This window comes from Maylandia zebra, linkage group LG1 (assembly GCF_041146795.1).
Source record: "Maylandia zebra isolate NMK-2024a linkage group LG1, Mzebra_GT3a, whole genome shotgun sequence".
Classification (NCBI taxonomy): Eukaryota; Metazoa; Chordata; class Actinopteri; order Cichliformes; family Cichlidae; genus Maylandia; species Maylandia zebra.
In genome coordinates this window covers 6,258,455-6,282,990 of record NC_135167.1, presented here as the reverse complement: position 1 = coordinate 6,282,990, position 24,536 = coordinate 6,258,455, and the positions used below count along the sequence as shown (strand labels likewise).

The following is a 24,536-nucleotide window of genomic DNA, read 5'->3' as shown; positions in this document are numbered from 1 at the left end:
TGCTATGCAGCCCTGCTCCCCAACTGCAAGAACTCTGGGTTCCCTGTTAACAAATGATCTGTGATTTGGGCAGTATGGCGAACTATTGGAGCAGGCACTCCAGAAGCTCTACAGTAAGAATAGATCAAGGCTTGGATGAAAGAAAGAATGAGGGAGAGTGATAGTTTGTCCTCGGCACTAAAGTGTTGTTGGGTCTGTGGCCTCTTCTCCTCCCTTTTTCCTCTGGTGCTTCTTGCTTCATCCCTCTTGTTTTGTTTCTCTCCACTTCTCCTCCCTCTCTACCTGTCTCCTCCCTCTGCATCTCTGTCCTTGGTTTATCCTCTACTTGTAGTTTACTAGCCTTACTATTACATTCAAATCTTGTACAAGAGTTGAGTCAACCAAGTACAAAAAGTAAAATAAATAAATAAAGCAAAATAAAAATACATGTGTATTATTTTCACTCCCAATGCACTGCACTCTATGTACATATAGAAAGAAAATCTTGGTGCATTTTTACTGTGTATATTAATCATGTGTACATAGTATAGTATTTTGGGTTAGCTCTAGTTTTTCTAATATATCTTTTTCTAATATAATTCCCGTTTTCTTCCTGTCCCTTGTGCTGCTGTAACAAGTGAATTTCCCCAGAGTTGGATTAAATAAAGTCTATGTGTGTCAGTTAAGGAAATCCAAAAAAGTTGATTCTTTTTATCTGCATGTAGCGTTTTCAGTGAAAGAAATGTTTGATTTTTACGTTAATTTACATTTGAAATGTAAAATCACAGTCTATTTATGTAAATTTAATGGTATTCTAGAAGAACAGTACAAAACTGTAAAATACACAATAAAATACTTTTATATTACAATTTTTTTTTACAGTGTGATTTTTTTTTTGAGGTGTGCTATAAAAATAAAATTTTACTTTACTTTAACTTTACTTTACCCAGACCTACCTACTGTGGACCTACATGGGCATGTTTGCTGGCACATTATCCATTATTTATAATAAGGAAACACCATATAGGGAAATGTGACTGTAGTGGAGAAGATGAAACCACCGAAATGTTTTATTGAACTGTCAGAAATATAAAGGCTGAGACAATTTGGCTGATTCAATACCCTGGTAAAATGTAAGTTTAACTGGGTCTTATTGATGTACTGCAAAAGAATTTAGAAAATGTTATCCGAAGCCATCGGGTCATATTTCTAACAATGACTAATGTTTTTTATATATATTATTTAATTTATGGCTCTACCTGCTGTGTCAAACCTTAAACATTAATCCATATGGGTTTGTTTACAGTGCACATCGCTGAGCAACTGTCGCTGAACCAAGGAGGGGGCTAAGATTATATCAGTCACAATCATGTAATGGCGTGACTGCAGCCATTCCCCAACTCTGCTCAGCTGTCATGACAATTTGCATATAAACAAAATGATATGAGGCTGTGACTCATTGTTATGAAGCTGGTACTGGTTGTTATACAACTGTAATGTTTTTAAGGTTGGTGAAGCCTGCAGTCAGCTGAAACTGAAGAACTGGCTCAGATGAATAATGAAACATTTCTCACACTGAAAACGTTACATCCAGATGAACAGAATGAACTTTATGAGATGTAAATTGTATTGTTTAATTCAACCATAAGCCAAGTATAGCGTAAATATTTCAGACAAATATGTCAGTGGGTCGTGATATGTGAACCTAAAGTACATTAATCGTCTTATTATGGGGTGGCTGTAGCTCAGGCGGTAGAGCATGTCATCTACTGGGATGCCGTGATGTATTTGTTTGCAACACAGCTCCTCCCTTATGCCACTGCAGTACTTTGGCTGTTTTCCCCTCCATCTCCTCTTCCTCATCCCCTCCTGCCATCACACTGCAGCCAGTGTTTCTGCCTGCCTTCCTGTAGCCAACAAAGCATCTCCTCTCTTTGTTTGGGCCCTCCTTTTGGAGAGGGAGGCCGGCCTCCAAATTAATTTTGAATTCGTTAGCATTCGCCTGCCGCAGCTTAATGACTTAACTCCTTAAACTGTAGAAGAAGTGATGTGTATTTGGTTTTTTTGTGCTTATTTAGCCATTTCTATTTTAGGCTGTAGTACGAATCTCTATTGTAAGCTGTGTATTTATTGGATCAGTAAATCCACCTGAAACATTGTCAATACTTTCATTAAAAACAAATAAACTCAAACGCCTAAAGAGGTTTGATTTCTTGCATCAAACTTTTCAATTCCTGATGCAACAGCATAAATCTATTTGTAAATATGTCTTTCTTCAGATAAAAAAGTTAAGAATATTATTAATGCCGCGGGTTTTCCCTGCTCAAAAAACAGTTAGATATATGCTTAATTTTAAGACCCTGACCCTTTTATGACCCTGGTGACTCCTTGGAGGTGTAGATGGATAGTAACATCCATACCTCTGTTACTGCTCCCATAGATATGGTCGGAGTATTCCTCTGCCTCCTAGTTCAGCCATCATTACCATTTCTTTCACCTGTGTCCTTCAGTGGACTGGTAGGCATATTATAGACATTAGTATAGATTTAACACTCACACATACATAATTAGTTATTTTGCATACACCAGGGATCTTAATGGATGATACACATCTTCTATTAGTTTGTTTAATTCATCTTTAATTTAATGAGTTGACAAGAGCCAATGTAAGTGACCAAAACAGTGAAGAAGGTGTTAAAATCCTTCGCTGGTATCATTTATCATATTAGTATATATACTGTTTAAGTTGAGCATGTAAGCATGTAGTTATTGGTGTATGTTTACATACAGAAATAGCTGCATGCTTACAAGTGATAAGTGTTAGCTGTCACCAACCATAATTCATCTACTGCTCCCCTCTGCATGTATATGCGACCACTGACTCTTGTCTACTCTTTACTGCAGTTTGTGGTCCTTTCCAGCAGTCATGGTAGATGGGTGCCCCTCCGTGACCTGAGGTTTACCTGCGCTCTCTTACTGTTAAAAGAGTTTATCCACCCACTCTTATCAAGTGCTTGTTCACAGAGGATTGCCAAATCCCTCTCTAATATTGCACAATATAAAGTCATATCAGATGACTATTGTTGTGAACTTCCATCCATCCATCCATCTTCTTCCGCTTTATCCGGGGCCGGGTCGCAGGGGCAGCAACCTAAGCAGAGAAGCCCAGACCTCCCAGCCACCTCCTCCAGCTTATCCGGGGGAACACCAAGGCGTTCCCAGGCCAGCCGAGAGATATAATCTCTCCACCGTGTCCTGGGTCTGCCCCGGGGCCTCCTCCCGGTGGGACATGCCCAGAACACCTAACCCAGGAGGCGCCCAGGAGGCATCCTTGTCAGATGCCCGAACCACCTCAGCTGGCTCCTTTTGATGTGGAGGAGCAGCGGCTCTACTCTGAGCCCCTCCCGGATGGCTGAGCTTCTCACCCTATCTCTAAGGGAGAGGCCAGCCACCCTTCGGAGGAAGCTCATTTCCACCGCTGCTGTGAATTTGCATTACTTAAATATAATGTTTTAGAATTGTAAAAAAGAAAAAATAGTGAAGAACTGTAAAGTAAAGACTTCAGTCTGCTGGCTAGGCTCCATGGAAATACAAAGGATCAGAAAAGTAACTGATAATAATCCACCCAATACCTAAGAGAGTGATTTCAGTCTGAACCATGAGGTGGACTATTCCTTGAGTCATATTTTTCTTGCATCTCAAGGCACTGAATATAATCACTTGTAAATGTGCACAAGAGCTGCTGTTGACACTTGTGGTGTATTGTTTTCATCATACAACTTTCTTTTCTACTTGGATTCTCTTGCATGTGCAGTTAGCGCCCTTAAAATGGTGTGATGACATCCTCAGAAAGCCTGGCATACACACCTTGGTGGCAAAATGTATGTACTGAGACCCAGTGAACCGAGCAAGCATCTAGTTGCTTTGTAGGAGATTTAGTTTTTTATTTTTTATCTACAACAAACCCTGCTTCTGACCGTAAGCTGTAAAACTGTTAGGGACAGAGGTCTTTACTTAAATGGCTAAACCTCACACTGGCAGCAGAGAAGACCAACTGTAGTTAAGTTTGCTAGGTAGTTAAACACCAGAGGAAAGGTGCAGAGGAACTGGATGAAACAGGATAGGGCCAGACTGTAGCAGACAATGGACAATCAGGTCTGTAAAGAGGATCATTGTTGGTATTCATCCAGAACCTGTACAGGTTCAAGGTTAGGAAACAGGCAGAAAACATCGCTACAGATCCCTCACATCCCAGACATAAACTGTTCAAACTGCAGCCTTCAAGCAAGCGCTAAAGAGCAGTGTTTACAAAAACCAGCCGCTACAGAGACAGTTTCTTCCCCCAGGCTGTCACTCTAATGAACACTGTGAAATAACCCACTGTTATATCATTTAGATCATTTGCTGAAGTCAAATTGAAAATGTCGCATTTTGCAAGGGAATCTTACGATTCCACTTGATGTCTCACAATTACATGACAAAAATCCTCAAATTATGCAAGTTTTGAACTCCTAAAATACAGCAATAATGTGTCTGTTTATGTCTCTTAGTTTCCAGCTGCCTGCTTTGTAAAAATAACTCAAAGGTCTTTGTTTTTGTGGTGGAGGAAAATTCAAGCTTGCACCAGAAAAGAATCTTTGATTACCAGCAATAAACAATCTCATATAAACAAGTCAATAAAATATGCTGAAAGACTGGCTGCTGAAAAGTCAAGCCAAGCAACGTGTCAAACTAATACATTTTTATCAAAGTATATTAAGTGCCAATAATAATACTTCAACATTTAACAAGACTTAGTATGATATGGCATGTTCTTTGCCAACACATCAGAGGTCACCTAATAATGGGTTTCCAATAATCTAAAAGTGACAATGACACAAAATGTATCAAATAAATTACATTTTATTTAATTTTAAAGATTAAATCAAGTTTTTACAAGTTAATGACTTTATTGGTGTGATCCAAACATACAAACCGGGGACAATACACAAGTAAAGAGTCCTTAGAAATGTGAAACATAGAAACTCAGATGGAAACACTCAAGGGACAGAGCTGCTTAATCACTCGCCCCGATTGTCGTGGAGCAAAACACTAAAACCCAAATTGTGTCTGAATGCAAGCCACACTGTACATGACAGTCACAAATTCAGGAGTGTGTGTGTGTATGTGTGTGTGTGTGTGTATGTGTGTGTGTGAGTGTGAACAGGTGAATGAGAAAGTGCCTTAAAGTAAGTATAGCACATGCACTATCCCCTGGATTTGGATGCTCTTGTACATATGTGTACATTAATAACATTTATAGCAGGTATCAGTAATGCTTGAGGTCACATGAGTAGAAAGTCTTCTTTTTAGTGTAATTAGGAAGAGAGTGAGGAAGATCTAAGAAGGAATCCAGTCACCCAATCACCAAAAACATCTGTTTGGGTAAGGACTTTTATTTCCTTTGCATATAACAGCTGTAAGCACTAATTCTGCAGATGTGAACCACTAGAATGAGCCTTGTATGGTCTTTCAAGTTAACCTTAAAAAATGATTTGGGTGAAATCCTAACCAAAAAATGTGATTTACACCAATGCTAAATTCACAGTCTGACTGAAGATGGATTTCTTAACCCCACGACCCAGATGATGACGTGACGTTACTGAGTTTTGATTTTTCTGCTGTCACAAGCATTGCCTTTTAATTTTCTTTTCTTTTTTTGGAATTACTTTTCATTGTGTATCTTCTGTGATTTGATGCATTTCTTTCTTCCTTGTTTGTTTCCCCTGCCTGCCTTCCCTCCTTTTTGATTGTCTACTCTGTCTTCATCGTTTTTCACTTGTGGTCTATTGCTCCATTGTGCCTGTGCCTTGTTTTCCATATATCCTCTTGCCTATTGTGAGCTCCTCTTGTTGCCTTCCATGTGTCCTGTCATTCTGTTTGCTCTGGATTTCTGCTTTGTGTTCCCTTTCTTAATTTTTTTTTCTGTGTTTGGACTTTTGCCAGTAAAAGTCTTTACATTTTTTAATGTTAATTGCTGATTTTAGTACACAACACGTGTGTAAGTTAGCGTTGTACCACAGGGCATGAAGAAAGCAAAATGTCAAATAATCTAATCTCAATAGCTAGTGTTTGATCAGGGATATTCTAAAGTTCAATACCTACTGACTGATGTGATATGTGGTGACCTTTCTATACACAAAGGGAATGAGCAGAGGATCAAATTACAATAGTCTGTAGGGAAAGGGATTTCACCTAATTGACTCTGATGGGACTAATAAGGTTGCTTGCACTGGACTATTTTTACCAAAGTAGGACAGGCTTTCATTTAAAGTATTCACCTCATGAGTACAGTCTAGCACAAAAGTGCTAAACCATTTCTTTATATATTTCAATAAACATACTAACAATAATATAATAACAAATTTATTGGGAAAAAATAGTTTGTGGAATATTAATGAGCTTAAAGGTCCATGTTTGATATGATCACCTTTATTTTTCAATAGAGCCTGAGCTCCCTGTGAAAGTGTTCTTGTCATTTCTTTCAATAATCTTCAGGAATAGATCTCCGGGCTTCTTGAAGGACATTCCAGAGCTCTTCCTTGGATGTTGGCTGCCTTTTGTTCAGTTCTCTGTCAAGATGATCGCATATAGGAATGTCATTAATGACAGATAGTGCTCAACTATATGCTTTTCTATCCAGGTTGATTTTTACTGCATTTACTGCATATGTTTGGGGACCATTGTTTTGATTCATGCTCAATCATCGAGGTAGGGAAATCCCAAAAAGTTGATTTTGTTCATCTGGACGTAGCGTTTTCACTCATCCAAGCGACTTCTTCAGTCTCAAGACTAGTCAAAAAATGTCCAACAAAACTTTTTGTTTTGTTTTTTTAAAGACTTCCAGAAAGCCTGGAGAACTATTGCGAAACTAAAATATTTGACCCCTTCGAAGCAAAATATATGTAAAGAAAAAAGTAAAGTATGTGCTTGTCCAGATTCACAAATCTAACCACAATATTCTACAAACACATTCATCGAACAATTTTATTTAAAGTGGACTGGTTCCCTATTGCCTACGCCAGCACTCACTTACCTGAGTCAAGGTTGGGGTTTGAGAGGTGGATCGCATTGTACGCATGCGCATTTCCTGCTTCATCTGTGGGATGTTATAAGGGCAGCCCGTAAAGCGGAGCTTGGTTCAGTCGGAAGCATCTGGACCGGACCGAGGCTACCAGGAAGCCCATTTGCAAGGCGGAGGAGATGGAGGACAAAAAGAAAAGAAAGAAGAATGAAGACTCCTCCAATAGCGACAGAGTCACCCTGAAAAAAGAAATTGGACTTCTGAGCGCTTGCGCTATTATCATCGGTGAGTGTGTGACAGCTTTTGTTATACGTGCTCAACTCACGGAGAGTGTTTCGAAGTGATGAATTCTGCGACAAGGAAAAAACTGACGAGGAAACGTGACCGAACGGAAAGCTTATAACGTGGCTGATGTACAGTTACTCTTTCTCTGTCAAGGTTAGAGTATAATTACACACAGTGTGAGTCACTCACTGTACGTATGAGCTTTTATTCTAGTCCGTTCTTTTATTCTACGTATTATATTTGCTGTACGGACACTATAAAGACTAAGATGTGACTTTTCTTTTAGACGTGGTTCGTGACTGTCTGACTCTAAGAATGAATAGCTGGAAAGTCGCCGTTACGCACGCACGCTCTGATGTATGAATGCAGGGTTCTGAGCTTTGTGTGGAAACTGTTGCATCAGTCTGAGTGGTCTGAATATGAGCGTGCATACGTGGCTGGATGATCTAAAGCTGAACTTGACAGACACGCAGAACCGGCACATCTCCCACGTGCTTCAGTGGGAGAGTTTACTGTTACCATTGTAGCATTGTCCTCGGATAGTCTACTGACTAAACCAAGGCATTAATATCGTTAATTTCAGTAACCTTATCATACCAGTTACATCATAAAATACGCTTATACTGCAGACAATGAATTTTACTTTACACGTGCATCTGCAAAAATTGGATAACTGTCAAAATACAGGAAGTTGCAGTGCTGTTTGTAGTTTCCTCCAAAATCTGATGTTGCATTTTACATATCCCTTACAGTAAGTGTACATAAGGAAATGGTCGGTAAATTTAACATATACTCTTTTTATAGACTTCTACACTATTCTAGTGTTCAATTCAATCTGCAATGAATCCTGTCACGAAAATATTTTATTGTATTTCAGAACCACATGTTGCAGGGTAGGGTTTTGGCAGTGGCAATCAGTGGCTTCAATAACAGTTCCTCATTTTTGTACATTTGTTGTGGTAAATATAAAAATTAGTCTTAATGAGTGGAAAAAAATTACTAACCAACAAATAAAAAGGGAAATGTTTATCACTGGGACAAATGGTTTTTGCAGTTCAGTGAAAGGTGGAATTCTGCGACAGTCAAGAGGCTACAAAGGAACCAGTTAATAGTTTGCCTTTTAAAAATATTTTCAGTTCAACAGTTCATCTTCATAGCCATGCTCACATCTAATGTGCTCTGATAGAAATGAGATGTAATTGCAGTTAATGTTATTTCTGCAAATTTTGCGTTTGACTCACTTTTTTTCCTTCAGTATAATGCTTTATTTAGTCCATATTTGTGAAATTATTTTGTTATCAGAGTTGAAGTAATATTAAAGTATTATAAAGATTTAATGTATTTGGTGTGAAAGACTTCCTGTATCTGGCAGTGCAGCTGAATGAGTGTGTGAGAAAAAGAGCTCCGCTGCCTGCCTAGTGAGTGGTGCATCGGGTGGGCAACAACTCAAGTGGTCATTTGGCATGAAGTAAAGTCCTTTGCCAAGTTCAAAATAAACTAGCAGGTGAGCACAGCAGATCACCACTGCATCACAGAGGGGTGTAAGAGTGTCCTGGGTTCAAACCTGGGTATGGAACTGACCGCTAGAGCTTCTTTCTCCCAGAGCTCTAGTTTCTCCTGGTACTGAGAAACACTTTCTGGATTCATGTTGCTCATATAAGGCAAGGACACTCACACAAATAAGAAGACATAACCAGTCATCCCTGTCATCCCATTTCAGAGAGTGTGGGATTTTTGGTCTAAGGAAATCTAGAGTCACCACTCTTCCACTTTCCACCACGATCAGTAATGAGAGAGCCTTTTGCATCTCTCTGAAATTTGATCACAGGCTCTTTACAGACTGGTGCTGATCAACAAGTGTTGTGTCATAACCTATCAAAAACACAGAAATGTGGTCCACAAAGATAATGCATTGTAAGTGGTAAGCCTGTAAGTGCTCCGGGCTGGAAAAGAGATGGAGACACAGTGCATACTCTGCAGCCCTGCTTATCCTGGATGTTTGCTGGTAAGCGTTTAAGCTGATCACATTGGGAAGGCGTTTACATACTGCACACACACAAAGATTTTCATAATTACATGTTAATGTGGCAGGTCTGTAATCATTTAAGAAACTGGTGTTGGATTTCTTCAGGTAATATGACGATTGACTGCTCATTTTTCTTCTACATTAATATTTTAAGATTAAAATAAACGCTCAGATCAGCTTAGCATAATGCTGAACTCTTGCCACAAGCACAGATGGAGGAAAGCCTGTACAGCCAGTACACACAGGCAACTTGAGTCATGCTACTACCCACCAGATACAGCCTACTCACATTGCATTTCATATGCCTTGTTCTAGTAATATAGACTGCTGAAGCTGTCAGCAGGGAAGCCTTCAGGTAGCTACTGATTACCACTGGTTACACTTACAGTTAGACAATACTCCACAACTATCAAATGTCCTGTATTATTAATCTCTAACCACACTGAATATACTTTTCTGCAATTGCTCACTTGCTATTAGTCGTGACATTAATCACTATTTTCATGCCACCAGCTTCATCATCGCTCACCGCTTTATCGTAGTAGTACAAGTTCCCCTCCGTTAGAAGGTATTATACATGCAGCATTACAAAAAAACCCACATAATATGAGACATTCTTCATTTTCCCTTTTGCACAGGAGATTTGGAGTATTTGCTTGTATAAAATGGTGAGCAATGTGAGGTCATTTTGAGAAAATTTCTCAGAGATGGTGCTGGGATATGATGCAGAGAGGGTCAGTAGGCCTGTGACTAACAGTTTCAGCTGTAGTGCCAAACTTTATGACATAACAAACACAACACTTGCATTATGTAACAGCTCTGCATCTCACAGTGGCCTCCACAATCAGATCAGACAATGAAAAATGCGTTCCTCAGATCTCATTGCTGGATCTGCATCATTAGGGAGCATTTGGGGCCATAGTGTGCCTCTGGGTTTTAATAGTTTCTAAAAGATTTACAGTTGACAGGGTCATATTTTATTGTGAGGACTCAATTCTTCTCACACTTTTCCAAAGAGGACAAAGACTTGAAGGACAGTACAAACAATGTTTTGCTGTGACAGCTGCTGTTTGGTTACTTTGTTATGTGTGCTAGCTTTTGTTTTGTCGTTTTTTTGGTAGGGGTGAGGGCATGTAAATGTCAGACTGAGTCTGAACTTGCTTATTAGTATGTGCCTGAGCCAACCAAGCTGTCAGAGAACCTTTATTTGTTCTTGTTAGGGAGTCAGCTGAGCCTGATTTTTAATGAGTCACATTTTAATGAGCCTGGACTAAATTACTTTATTATCTTATTAAATATACTAGTTATTTGTATAAATGAAATTGCAGCTTTATGGATGGTTTCACCTGTATTATCACCAGTATTAAAATATCCTACCGATATTGTGTTGGTCTCTCATGTTCTGCTGAAAGATCTGAACAATCAGGGCATAGACAGAACACCTTTTGCATGTTCAGTGATGTTTAACACTGAAATGTTAGCATCAGATCTGTTGGGTCCACTTGGTTCCATGGATCCATGAATCAGATTTTGTTCATCCTACAGATTTTCATCTGAGTGGGATCTTGAAATTAGAGGCCTGGCTGTTCCTTGGGCCATCCCTAAACAGTTTCTGCATTGTGGTGGGGTACATTGTTCTTCTGCAGGACACTACTACCTTTGAGGAGTGCTGCTTCCTCCGGGGAGTTGTGCAGGATAGGCTCCATCCTCTACACAACCCTGAACTGGATCAACAGTTAAGAAAATGGATGGCTGAAAAATAGAAGAATGCCTGTAGCCACTGTGGCAGAACACTGTACAAACAGCAGCTTTAAATCACTGAGATTAGGCTGTGCATACCATGCAGTCATATGTCAAAGCATTACTATATATAGCTACATTAATCACTAAGTGAAAGCAATAGTCACATGCCTTACTGCAGAAAGAAAAGAGTTTTTTCTTTACTTCCCATCATGGCTGTGCTAGTCTTTCCTCTTCACTTTCTCCTTCTCTTTAACTACAGATGTGTGTTGTCCAACTTTAGCAAAAATAGCTTGGAGAGCTACTGTTAGAGTATTGTGACCTTCAAGCCAAAGTTTTAATAAGACTTTTGGAATCGCTTTGATTCTACTTTGTGTTCTTTATTCTGTTACTTTTCTTTTTACCTGAATGTATAAACATCTGACCAAATCATCACCAAACTACAGATAAATGGTAAATGCCATTTGTTCTAAATGTCTGGAGTTTTAAATTGAAGTGTGACAGCTTTGGGAGCACAAACCAATAAAAGCAAATCTTGTGTTACACACAAAAAGAAGTCTTTGATGAATATTTATGTATAAATAATCACTGTAATATTTTCTCCTAAGGGAACATCATTGGCTCTGGGATTTTCATCTCACCTAAAGGAGTGTTGGAGCATGCAGGTTCAGTGGGACTGTCACTCATCGTGTGGGTTTGTGGAGGGGGCATCTGCACCCTTGGGTCCATGTGCTACGCTGAATTGGGTGTCACCATCCCAAAGTCTGGAGGTGACTATTCATATGTGACAGAAATCTTTGGGGGCCTAGTAGGGTAAGTACTGTCGTTGTCATTTTTCTAGATGCATTTTTTAAAATACAGATGTTCCTAAACTGCAGTAGCAGCTTGTTGCGTCTTTCCCCCTGAATTATTTTTCCTCATATGAATTATATTGCAACAGTCCAATGGGCGTGTTGGCTTTGAACCAATCATCTGTGAGCGTCTTATGACTTTCAGAGGTCATGTGGTGTGTCAGCTGATCATAGAGCGGCATTCTAAGTCTGAGAAGGTCAAACTTGTTATATACTGTGCCAGCCTTCAGAAGCATTTCTGTGAAAGTAGTTCAGTCTGACTTTCTCTGTTCGGTTATTTTGCAACTATGAATGAAGCAAGTACCACAAAGGATTAAACACAGGAGCAGCAGCAAACGACTCAAAAATGTTAAAAACAGCAGAAAGTAAGAACTAGTGTAGGAGTTTTTGAATTACAGTTGAATACCAACACAGAAAGAATAAGAAGGGAACAAGCAACAAAAAGCACTCACTCTGGAGGTGGAATTAAAGTTTTCATTATGTTTTCAACTTCCAACGCACCAATAGTAAAATTCTGGAGTTACTTGAGTTTGAAAAAAACTCCCCCAAAGCCTTACATGTCCAAAGTATGTGCTTAATGGCTTTGGTCCTCTGACGTTTTTAATTTAATAAAATCATCAGGTCAATGCTTCCTTGATGATAACCAAGTATGGCTTGCATTTAGTAAGTGCTTTATGCATGCAAGTACATCCTTTTTTTTCTAAGTTACAACAGTGGTTGTAAAATCTGCTTTAAATGCTGTCAAAAAACGAGTGTCAAACACTGAGTGTTTGCCTGAGCACATCCTCTGCAGCTACAGATGGAACGCTGAAGCTCCTGCTAATGTGCTAGAGCAAAATTTAGTGTTGTGGTCTAGACAACCCAAAATGTGATGCCCACATATGTGGGCGCCAGGTCGTAGGAGGTTAAGTAAAGACCCAACTTCTACAGTGATGTTGTTTTGCTGACAGGTTTAAGTATAGGTGTGACTGTAAAGCTGGGATGGAATCAAAGACAGTATAAAAGACTGACCTAACATCCAGGTCTGAAAAGTGAAACCACCAACCTTTTTGCAACCTCTGTGGTTGCAGAAAGACTTAATGGTCTTCAACTGTCTTGTTCTGTGCCAGAGTAAACCGTTTCCTGATCACTTTCTGGGTCTAGTTTCTGGTTTCAGGTCATAATTAAACAATAAGTTATTTTTTTAATGTTTTTTTTTACAGTCAGCAAGGAGGATTATCCAGGGTACCATCACTGGGTAACAAATCAATCACCAGCTGTTCACCAGTGAGTTGGGTGCAAATGCTCAGCTCAAGTTGTTTAAAAAGCATCACCAATATGACATCATGGCAGCTATGTCTATTTTTTATACAGTTTATTGAATATGGAATAATGTTATAAGAGCAGTGAAAGTCCCTTCCTTGTCAAAATAACTGCCCACAAGTGACAGCCCCCCCCCTCTCCACTTAGTCTCAAGTTATTACACTGAACTTTATTCTAAATTGAAATCCCGTTCTGTCTCTTCATCCTTTAGATTCCTGTTGTTATGGAGCGCTGTCCTCATCATGTACCCAACCACGTTGGCCGTCATTGCGCTCACCTTCTCCAATTACGTCTTGCAGCCGGCCTTTCAGCACTGTTTTCCTCCGTTCATCGCCACCAAACTTCTCGCAACAATTTGTGTCTGTGAGTCACCAGCAGCCTTAGAAACTCTATTTATCTATTCCATGATAGTTTAAGTAAATGTTTATTCTAGTTTAGTGTTGTCCTTTACGTCTTATCTCTCTTTGATTTTCCACTGAACAGTTTTTAGAACTGTCCTGCCAGGGTAAACATTGTTGCTAATGCTAAGCACATGGTTCTTGATTCCAAACAAACTGAAGCATCCAGTGCAGTAACAACTTGCTGTAAAATTGCTAATTATGTATTTAAGAATACAGTTGTTGCCCTCAGGTTTTTGAGAGCAAAATAGCTTTGACATTCATACAGCTTGCAATACACCATGGGAACTGGGAGTGCTTAACATTCCACCTCAGGAACGCAACATTTTCTGAGTTTACTTCAACTCTGATAAGCCTGAATTTTGACTGTCCATTTATGATTAATGATTAATAATGGATAAATGCTTTCCTTAGCATTTCCATAGTGGCAAGCTGATTGGTTGCTGGCCAGATTTTTCAGGTGGCATGGAATAAACAGATGAGTGGTTGACAGATTTGTTGCTCTTCTGCGTGACTGCATGTGTGTGGCCTATGCCTGTGTCATCATGACAAACTAGTTCACAGTATCACACTTCAGACCTGCTGTTGTCTTCAACATGCAAGTCATCTGACTGAATGAGCCAGAGTGACTCCCAGTGAGGTAAACATCAGACCAAGCATCTGCTTCCAAAGCAACATAAAAAGCAACTGATCTTAAAGAAAAATATCTATTTTAACTTGCACTTGTACATATATTTCCAAAATACTGTTGCTCCTATATACGATGTTCCTATAAATGACTGTTTGGAAGACAAATAATAACAAGGAAAAAGGTACTTCCATCTTAGGCAAGTTTGTGCATTTACCAAAGTAAACCAGACTAATCAAACCAAATCAAATCCATTTCCTGCGGTGGCTTAAAGAAATGTGATTCTGTGACACTTCAGTGTGCTCAGGGCTGTCATTGTCATTTGATAATTCCACAAGAAATGTTATGCTCTATCTCCAGCCTCTAATCTGATCAGTTGGGGTATCTGTATTTAAATAGCCAGTGGCCCAAGCAGACCTTGCATGTATCCGATCCACAAACCAGCCAGTTTGGTCCTGTCAGAACCGGATGGAGAAGGGGAAACGGGATAGACGGGGAGTGGGATGGTTGGCTTCGTATGTGGGTGTGTGCGCACGTCAGGCTTAGCATTTGCTGAGTACCCTCTACTATTTATGGCAACAGAATCCTACAACTGCTGCCTACTTTGGGCAAGGGACACTGTGCGAGTGGGTTTTTGTGTTGTATTCTAGAGTGTGGTATGAGTTTGTGTGTGTGTGTGTGTGTGTGTGTGTGTGTGTGTGTGTGTGTGTGTGTGTGTGTGTGTGTGTGCGCGTGTGTCTCAGTATCAGTGTCAGAATACATAATGGTGCCAGTCTTTGTGGACGCTGCTAATGAGAGGGTGTGTCTACACTATTGTGCATTGTTACTGTCACAGGGCACCATGGAAATAGGAAAAGCGCAGAATACCTTTCACATCAATAATGATGGAAGTCCCCATTGGCCAGCCAGACATTCGAGTCAGATGTTTGATGTTTCTATTGGCTAGCTGGTTCGACCCCTGTCCTCCAATCTGGTCTATGGCATCACACTTGAGACTTAAAGTCACAGAAAGATTGTAGTCACCCGTCTGTGATCAGCAGTTATGCAAGCTTCATATCTTATGAAACTCAATCAGTCTGTGAGGAGAAAAAGTGTCAGACGTCTGATGACAGATGGAAAACATATTATTCTGAACCCTAAAAGAATCATCTATGTACAGTTGAAGCCCTTTCATTGTAGTTCCATCCACCTTAAAAACCAAAGACAGGTGCATGTAAATGAGCAGCATCATATCAGGCAATTGGCAACACAGGTAGTCGATAGGAAGGGATAAGAAAAGAAAAAGTTCAAGTTACCTGTGAAGGATAAAGTAAATATTTCATCACTTTCCAGCACCAGAATTAATGTGTTATATTTTCTTGCTGTGCTGAGTCTTCGTGAGGGTGCTCTTAAGTTCACTGAACTTTTCTTAGTTGAGGGTTTATGAATGCGAGTCAGCCTAGTTATGTTTCCCCCCTCCTTCCTCTCCTGCTGAGCATACTGCTCAAGAGTCACAGGGTGACCCAGGCGTGCGTGTGTTGGTGAAAACCAGACAGGTCCAGTTGTAAGCTGGCTGTGTTCTTCTAAGAATAGGCACACTCGACAGCCCACAGCAGCACAGCCATGCACGCTCATTTATCCTGCAGTTTAGTTTGTCATCTGCTGATCAGTTTCACTAAAAAGAAAGAAAAATTCATTTTCCAGCAGTCAACACTGTTTTATATTCTTTATGGTCAGTATTTGCATAGCGCTTTACTTGATCCTAAGGACCCCAAAGCGCTTTACACTATACACAATCATCCACCCATTCGCACACTGGTAATGGCAAGCTACAGTGTAGCCACAGCCGCCCTGGGGCGCACTGACAGAGGGGAGGCTGCTGGACACTGGCGCCACCGGACCCTCTGACCATCACCAGTAGGCAACGGGTGAAGTGTCTTGCCCAAGGACACAACGACCGAGACTGTCAGAGCCGGGGCTCGAACCGGCAACCTTCCGATTACAAGACGAACGCCCAACTCTTGAGCCACGATCGCCCCGTATTCTTTAAATATTTCTTTAAATTGTAAAACACTGTAACTTGTCTTATGGAGCCATCATCATTAATTTTATACTCAATCCCACAAAACAGTCACTATAAATGTGATGTTTTTATTTCAAAGGCCAAGAGAATATTCCAGCAAGAAGTCTGTGTTAGTCCATTATTGTGTTGGTACAGTAGGGAGAAGTTTCACGTTATGTCTCCATCACTGGTTCAGATCATTGACTTCAATTTATTTCAAAAAAGAAGACTGTAAAATTGTTTTCAGTAAAAGTGGAAATACCATTTCTATTTATTTTACTATGTGTACTACAATCTGAACTACTGCTCTAAACGTTCGTGTATCAACTGTGTATTAATTCTTTCTCATTATTTGGAAAATGGAGCCCCCCATAGAGTCAGAACAACTATGAGCATAACGTAGACACAAATTAAGAAAGCACACAAGTATGTTAGCTCAGAATAAAAACGTCATGCACAAATTCTATTTTAGTGTGGCTGAGCGAGTTTAGTTCAGGCTTCCTCTGAACCCTTGAACACACTGGATGTTTTATTGAATGCTGCACAAAACTCATTTAAAATTCGATTGAGGGCTCATGGTGAATCATCAGACTAGCGGCTGCCCTAAAGACAGAACAAACCAGAGTGGCTCAGAAGAACAAAATGTCACTATCGTTGTAGGGGATGGAAAAACTGTCACACGTTGGACAAATGACATGATTCTTCCAGTGTATGGTAGGCATCAAACGCCAAGAAGAATGTCATGTTTACACAGAGCTCTGTAATGGCCTTAGAGGAATTTTGGATTTAATTTTATTATGTTGCTAATTCTCCAGCTGAAAACAAAATCACAAATGTTTTATAGCTAGAAAAACTATTAAGCCAACAGTTCCACAAGTGTACCATGGCACAAGAATTGGGGTACGGTATTGTGGATGCTTGCATAGTCATTTTGTTCTTGGTTTCAGAATTGTTTTGCCCCTATTCATTATTCATTTAGAATTTTTCCTCAAAGCCCATTTAATCTCCTCCATATAACATATGTAATTACATTCTTTCCTCTCTATCTGTAACTTTCAGCATCCTTTTTTAGATCTCATAGGTCTCCTCGTTGAAGATTTTGTTATCAGATATTTTGTGATGTATAGACAGGACTGGGGAGTTTTTGCCAGTGTGGTGACTCCTGAGTCCAGATCCTGGACCAGGAGGAGGCGTTCCTGAGGTTAAAGCCTGCTGATAAATCTGCAGTGAGTTGGGGTCAGAATCCATTAAGACTTAAAGTGGTAATTAGTTAGTATTCTAGAGCTGAGGCAGCCTTCAATAGAAGCAGTGACAGCAGGACACAGATTTACCTGCACTGTCACATTCAAAGCCACTGGCACCTCCTTCCTGTCAGGGTTAGAATAGAGGAAAGTTGGGGGAGGTCGTAGTGGGGGTTCATGCAGGAACACAGAAACGGAAATTCATGTAACACTCCAAGGGTAATTGACTATAAAACACAGCAGTGTTGTAGGGGAGAGAAAGCTCTGCCCGGTGCCTCCAAAACCTCTTGCCAAAAATTCACACGTGTGTGTATATACGTCTGTGCCTCTGCCAGCGGAAGCAGCTTGTTCAGATTTCTGTGGTGGGAGGAAAACTCTAGCCCTAGTGATGGATGACATGGTCACTGCTAGGTCACTAGAGTGGGTGTTAGTGGGTAAAAGAGAGAAGGAAAGAAGTGTCAGAAGAGAGAAGGTGAAATATGAGCCAAAAAAAGAATAGGTCCCAAAAAAAAAAAAGAATGAAATGAATGAATAACTAGATTATCTTCCTTTAATACACCCCGAGGGCTCAACTGTTTCCTAATCTCCATGTTCTCATTTTAAGACACCTGCAATTCTGAGGGCATGTGAAACACAAGCAACAGATAAGTGGACTATAGAGACGCTGTGAAGATAACTGGAGTTGACAAAAAAGTGGACATACCCTGGCTGGGAAGCTTTTCCTGCCTGACAACTCTCATCCTGCTTGTAAAGTTATCACTGATTTCCACCCAATAAACCCATCACTAATATTTTTATGTGATTTATTTGGATGTCACTATTATTTATGTTGTGCATAGCTCTGGGCAAACGACTTTAAAGTATCAGAAATGTTTGGAAGTCATAAGCATGTTATAGCCTGGCTCAAAGAGTGTGACATGAAATTAGAGACAACACAAGAACTAACTAAGAAAATGGGGATTTAATCAAACAAGGATCTTTGTCATTTGGAAGATAATGAATTTGTTGAGCCAGTAGTGTTAAGTATGTAAGGAGAGGTGGGATTGAATTCGGAGAGCAAAACAAATCTAAAGAGTATTTGGAAGAATGAAGGAAAGAGCCTGGAAGACGAGGATGCCAGAGTAAAAGAATGAGCACACTGTGCAGGTGTAGCTCGTGCATCTGATCTGCACCCGCAGGACAAATGGACTGGTACTTACATAGCGCCTTTCTTCTCAGTAGAGCACTTGAAGTACTTTCAGAACAGCACAAAAAAGAAGACAGAAAATACCTAGTCCCTGAGTAGCCTAGGAGTTTAGAGGAACAATAACAGTATTGTTTGACGTATTTGTAGGTCTCCGTTTTCTTTCTTTTGCTTGTAAGCGCAACTGAGAGACATTTGTGCTTGGCTGATTTGGCTCTCTTGGAATTGGGCCATTCGATACTATGTTGGCTTTCACAAAAATACCCTCAAAACTTAGTGATAATGTCAAGGTCAGCAGCCTAGAGGAGAGCAGGGCCACACATGTGCAGTTTACACAAGCAGGAAATAGAAAGTAGGGATTGAGAGAGAGTAATTTGCAAATTTAAATGTGTTGTTGACGTGATGCTTTGCATGAAATACACAAATACCTGTGAATAAACCTTTAACTTTTTTTTACGTAAAACTTTAATGATTTTTCTGCTGTGTGTGTTTGTGTGTATATGTGCAGTATTCCTGACCTGGGTGAACTGCTCCAGTGTGCGTTGGGCGACAAGGATCCAGGACATTTTCACTATAGGAAAACTTCTCGCGCTAGTTCTCATTATAATAGTAGGACTTGTCCAAATTTGTAGAGGTAAACACACAGACATGTGCACACATGCATAAAAAATGTTTTTCAGTAATTGGTAACAGTAATTTCTGTGCTTTGGACATGTTTCATCTGCTCTCTGGTTTTATTGCATTAAAATGATTAGTGATGAACCAACAATTATTTTACGGTTTTTATTTGCTCGTTCTATATTTCTCATCTTTCATCCAGGTCATTACGATGCCCTGCAGCCCAGTGCGGCCTTTGAATTCAGTCAGGACCCCTCAGTGGGACAGATAGCGCTGGCCTTCCTCCAGGCCTCCTTTGCCTACAGCGGCTGGAATTTCCTCAACTACGTCACAGAGGAGGTCGTAGAGCCGCGCAAGTACGATATGCATAAGCAAAGCTAGCAGACACACCACAAGTTTTTCTTAAGTTCTGCCCCATATCATTAATATTTTTCCTGTCATCAGGAACCTGCCCCGTGCCATCTACATTTCCATCCCACTGGTGACCCTTGTCTACACTATGACCAACATTGCCTACTTCTCCTCCATGACCCCAGAGGAGCTCCTCAGCTCTAATGCTGTGGCAGTGGTGAGCAGCTCTCCAGCGCCATGACTGGATATTTTACAAACCCAGTTCTGAAAAAGCTGAGACACTGTGGAAAATGTAAAACAGAATGCAATAACTGAACTCATGAATCCATATTTTATTCAAAGCAGCACATAGAAAACATAGCAACGGGTTTTAGGACGGGTGGCTCCCAACAAACTAAAAATGAGCCAGTATTTTTCTTAAAATGGGACATTTTCTCAGTTTGAACATTTGAGTCGTTTTCTATGTTCTACTGTGAAAATGTTGTTTTATTAGATTTGCAAATCATAAAACTACTTTTGTTTACAGTGCACACAGTGGCCTCATTTTTGGAATTCAGGCTGTATATTCAAACCTGTTTCAGCTCATATACTGCTAAAGTCAACAGACATTCCAGGCTCCAGTTGTGTATTTGCAATCCTGTCACATGTCGAGCAGCGGTCACTTCAGTCACTGCTTACGCACGCAGTTTTATTTTGCATCATTAATGGTTATTTTAGTTTGGCAAGTAGCAGGTTGCTGGTTTAATTCCAGCCTGAGACATTAACCCCTTTGGGATTGCATCAGGAATTGCATCCAGCATAAACGTCTGCCAAATCAAACATGTGGAGCCACCTGTTGTGGAGCCCCTTGTAGAGAGGGAGCAACTGAAAGTTGTTGTTTTTTCATCGGTTGTTATTACAAGTCATTGGATTTCAATGACATACCAAGGATCGAGACTGTTATTTCTCGATCTTGAGTTCACGCCTGAAAAACATTGAAAATATACTGTAAAAAATTATATCTCGTACCTACATCGTACCTACATGCATATATAACCATAGTCTTATAGTGGTATGCAGGCAGGCTGTTAAAAAGGCTATTTAATCTTTCAGTGAATCAATCAATTAGTGCAGTAATCGAGGGGACTGATGAATTAATAAATAATTAATTTAGTCAACATGTCGGTCATCTGGACAATCACGTTTTGTGTTTTTTCAGACATTTGGGGAGAAACTGCTGGGAATGTTTTCCTGGGTGATGCCAATCTCTGTAGCTTTGTCCACCTTTGGAGGAATTAATGGATATTTGTTTACCTCCTCCAGGTACAGCACAAACGCTTTGTCTTGCATTGTACAACACACCAAACCCTAATTTTTACTTATTTTTACTGATGCCCGCTGTTTCCACAAAATAACGTGTATAACATGTGTAAATATGTCTCTCGGTAGATTGTGTTTCTCTGGCGCCAGAGAGGGTCACCTTCCTTATCTGCTGGCAATGATCCACCTAAAAAACTGCACACCAATTCCTGCCCTGCTGCTCTGTGTACGTTTCACACTAACAGGTTTATCCAGCTGTGTAGCTTCAAAACAGAGATTCAGTGCTTTAATTTTCTCTTGTTTGAACCTGTTCTGTCCTACAGTGCTTTGCCACAGTTGTCATCCTGTGTATTGGGGAGACACACAACCTGATCAACTATGTGTCCTTTATCAACTATTTGTCCTATGGGGTAACCATTGCCGGCCTTCTCTACCTCCGCAAGAAAAGGCCCAACCTGGCTAGACCTATAAAGGTATGGCACTTGTTTTATCTGGAGGTATAACTTAACCACAATAAAAGCAGATTATAGTGAGGAATTTAAAAAATGAAAATATTAAAATTATGTAAGGCAGAAAGAAAAAAATAGAAATTTGAAATAAGCTTAAAAAGCTGACAGATTCAAATAAAAGTATTTAATTTTGAATTAAATTATAATAATTAGATTTTTTTTAAACAAAGGCAAATCAATTATAAAATTAAGCTTCCCATTACATCAAATCAATAATTTTTAAAAACTTTTATTCAAAGGCTCTGAACAGTGTGTCAATTTTAATGCATTTAAAACAAAGAAGACAGTGTAATGTATAGACTGGTGATGTAGACATACACGCTAATTTTCATATAGTAGTATATAAAGTAGTCTGCAATGAATGTGTCACAGTAATCTGTGCATTTAGCATAGGAAACTGAGAGCTCCCAGCAGTCTGATTTGTGTACCACTAGATTTTGCCATTTAACAATGAGTTAGCATGCATATTGTTTTGGCGCCCCCTGGTGTCACAAATGGCAGTTACATGACATTAGTTAGTGCACAAATAACATCCACTATTTCCTGTTTTCTGTTTACGTTCATTCTCCTGTATGCCATTCCCTCCAATCGCTCTCTGTTTTTACTTTTATTGTCAAATAAAAGCTGAAAATTAAAATAAAAAGTAAAAACAAACAAATAAGTATTACATTGCAATACATTAAAGCATTAAATTAAATGTCAAAAATTTGTTTTTGATAATATCCCAGACAAATATATGTACATGTTTATATATTTGGATGCTACATGTAGAGACAGTATGGGTTTACAAATGTAAAAAGAAAAAAAAGGTAAGGAAAAAGATAATTATGTTCATTGCAGATAAATCAACATATTTACAGTGGCAAGGGTTTTTGTACAAATGTGTTTTTGTTCTGTGTAGGTGAACCTGTTGATCCCGATCAGCTACCTGATCTTCTGGGCTGTGCTGCTGGGCTTCAGCCTGTACTCTGAACCAGTGGTTTGTGGCCTGGGTATGGTTATCATGTTGACTGGAGTCCCTGTATACTTTGTGGGTGTGCAGTGGAAGGAGAAACCCAAATGGCTCTATAGATTAGTTGGTGAGTTGGTTTTTTCCAGCGTACAGAACATATTAACTATTTATGTCAGCAGTAATTCCATCTGAGTCTGACTGCTCATGATGTCTTTTGTATTGCAGAAAAACTCACGTACAAGGGCCAGAAGGTGTGTTATGTGGTGTTTCCTCAGGATGACCCCTCAGAAACTGAGCCCCTCACTGCCAAAGCTACTGACTGAGGAGTGAAGTCAAACCAGGACTTCCCCTTTTGCATCAACGTCAATACTTCCCGTTTTCGTCTTAAACGTGTTCTTGTTTGGTCAGTGAAGCACGAAGAGAAAGTGTCATATATTTTTGCACAGGTGTGGACTGGATTGGGCTGGCATGGAGCCCATTTTACCCAGTGCATGTGTTTTTAACTTTTTGGTTTTGCTGTCCATCCATTGTCATCACCAGCATGCAAAGTTTTATTTTTCATACAGATCCTTATCCTTTCCCTTCTTACTCAAAGAATCTCCATTCTGTTCCAAGTCTTTTTCTGCTTCACTTCCAGGATGCTTCCAGCATGCTAATGTGCCTTATGAAATATAGACGTGTGTATAGTGTGTTGGTTGTGCGGGTATTTGGAGTGTGTAATGTCTTATATGGAATAAGATAAATATGCAAGCAGTTTCTGCACTTAGCAATACTTCTCTATAACTGCTGCTACTTTGCACTTTGCTTTACTAATTACTCACATGATGCTCACTGTTGATCTGTTGTGGATGAGTAATTTGTTCTGTCTATATCTCTGCCTGGCTACAGAATCTGGCTGTTCTATTTTCTTTCCACTGACTTTTTAAAAAGAATTATGATTATATCACTTTTCCCTCATGAGAGATGCTGTTGCTGCCTTAATGTTTTTATTAGAGACACTCATCTCTCCCAGTTATTTTTAAAAGACGGGCAAGACCATGACTGGTTCTTGCAGGATTTTGTTGCTTCAGCAGTGATTTCATCTCTGGGTTCCCACTGTGAAACCTCTCAAGGTGCTCGACCAGCCAAAACAGTTATTACACTCTTGACCTGTTGTGATACAGTATTTGAGCACTAATGTGTTGTTGCATAACTCTAACAGAATCTGTAATGATTGACAGACGGCTGGCAGTGGATGTTTACTTGAGCTCTCACTTCCCCAAAAGCCACTACAATGACCGTTAACTCAATATCGCTTATCCACTGATCAGCTGACTTAACATGACACTGCTGACATCACAGAGTTGGATTAACATCCTTTTTGTATCCCATGACCTCTTGGACTTCCTGTATTAGTCAACATTGTTGATGTATTATGGCCCAGACCTGGTCAAACTTGCAACCTCAGTAATTTTGCATTCACTGTGGTCCAGGAGATATTGTTGTTGTTGTTGCTACCTTATCGTATTTGAGTATTCTCTTAATATCTCTTTTATGTTGTACATATAACAAACAAATGAAGGTTGGGGCCTTTGGCCTTTTAAAATGAAAAGTAAACCAGCAGCTTTGAACTTTATTGAACGTGCAGTCTCTTTCTCAGCCCGTAGCTGCTGGGAACTCCATGAAAAGAGACTCGTGTCTGTCCTGCCATGTCCCGGTGCTTTTAGCTCTGAGAGCTGTAAATACTGTGTGACAAAAATAAACTTTTAAAAACGCACCAGGGGCTTCTACAAAGATGACATTCCTCAAACATGTTGTGGTACATTTGTATACTGTATAATGGGTGTACCTTTGTTTTGTAAAAGACAGAAGTTGTAAATTAATAACAATGTAATTGATCATTAAATATAGCGACTTCAAAGAAACTCGGTGTGTCGTCTCCTCTGTGGGATCCTTTTTAGCACCATCAGGTCAAAAATGGGGATTTCTGTGCTAATTAAGTAAGTCGTTGGTTTTCAAGCTTTTTCTGGCATGACCCACTTCGGAAGCTTGGCAGCTGCTATAATAGGTTTTAGCAAGTTTTCAGCAATT

General features: G+C 39.8%; 1 protein-coding gene across 1 annotated transcript; it reads left to right on the top strand.

Annotated features, from left to right (window-relative positions):
• The first annotated feature begins 7,195 nt into the window (after nt 1–7,195).
• slc7a10a (solute carrier family 7 member 10a) lies at nt 7,196–24,370 on the top strand. The gene is made up of 11 exons (XM_004539796.4): nt 7,196–7,327; nt 11,702–11,906; nt 13,458–13,609; nt 19,246–19,371; nt 19,558–19,711; nt 19,800–19,923; nt 20,905–21,008; nt 21,135–21,231; nt 21,329–21,478; nt 22,416–22,593; nt 22,692–24,370. Exons 1-11 carry the CDS (start codon nt 7,222–7,224, stop codon nt 22,787–22,789), a joined length of 1,494 nt encoding a protein of 497 aa, XP_004539853.1. The 5' UTR covers nt 7,196–7,221; the 3' UTR covers nt 22,790–24,370.
• The last annotated feature ends 166 nt before the right edge of the window (nt 24,371–24,536 follow it).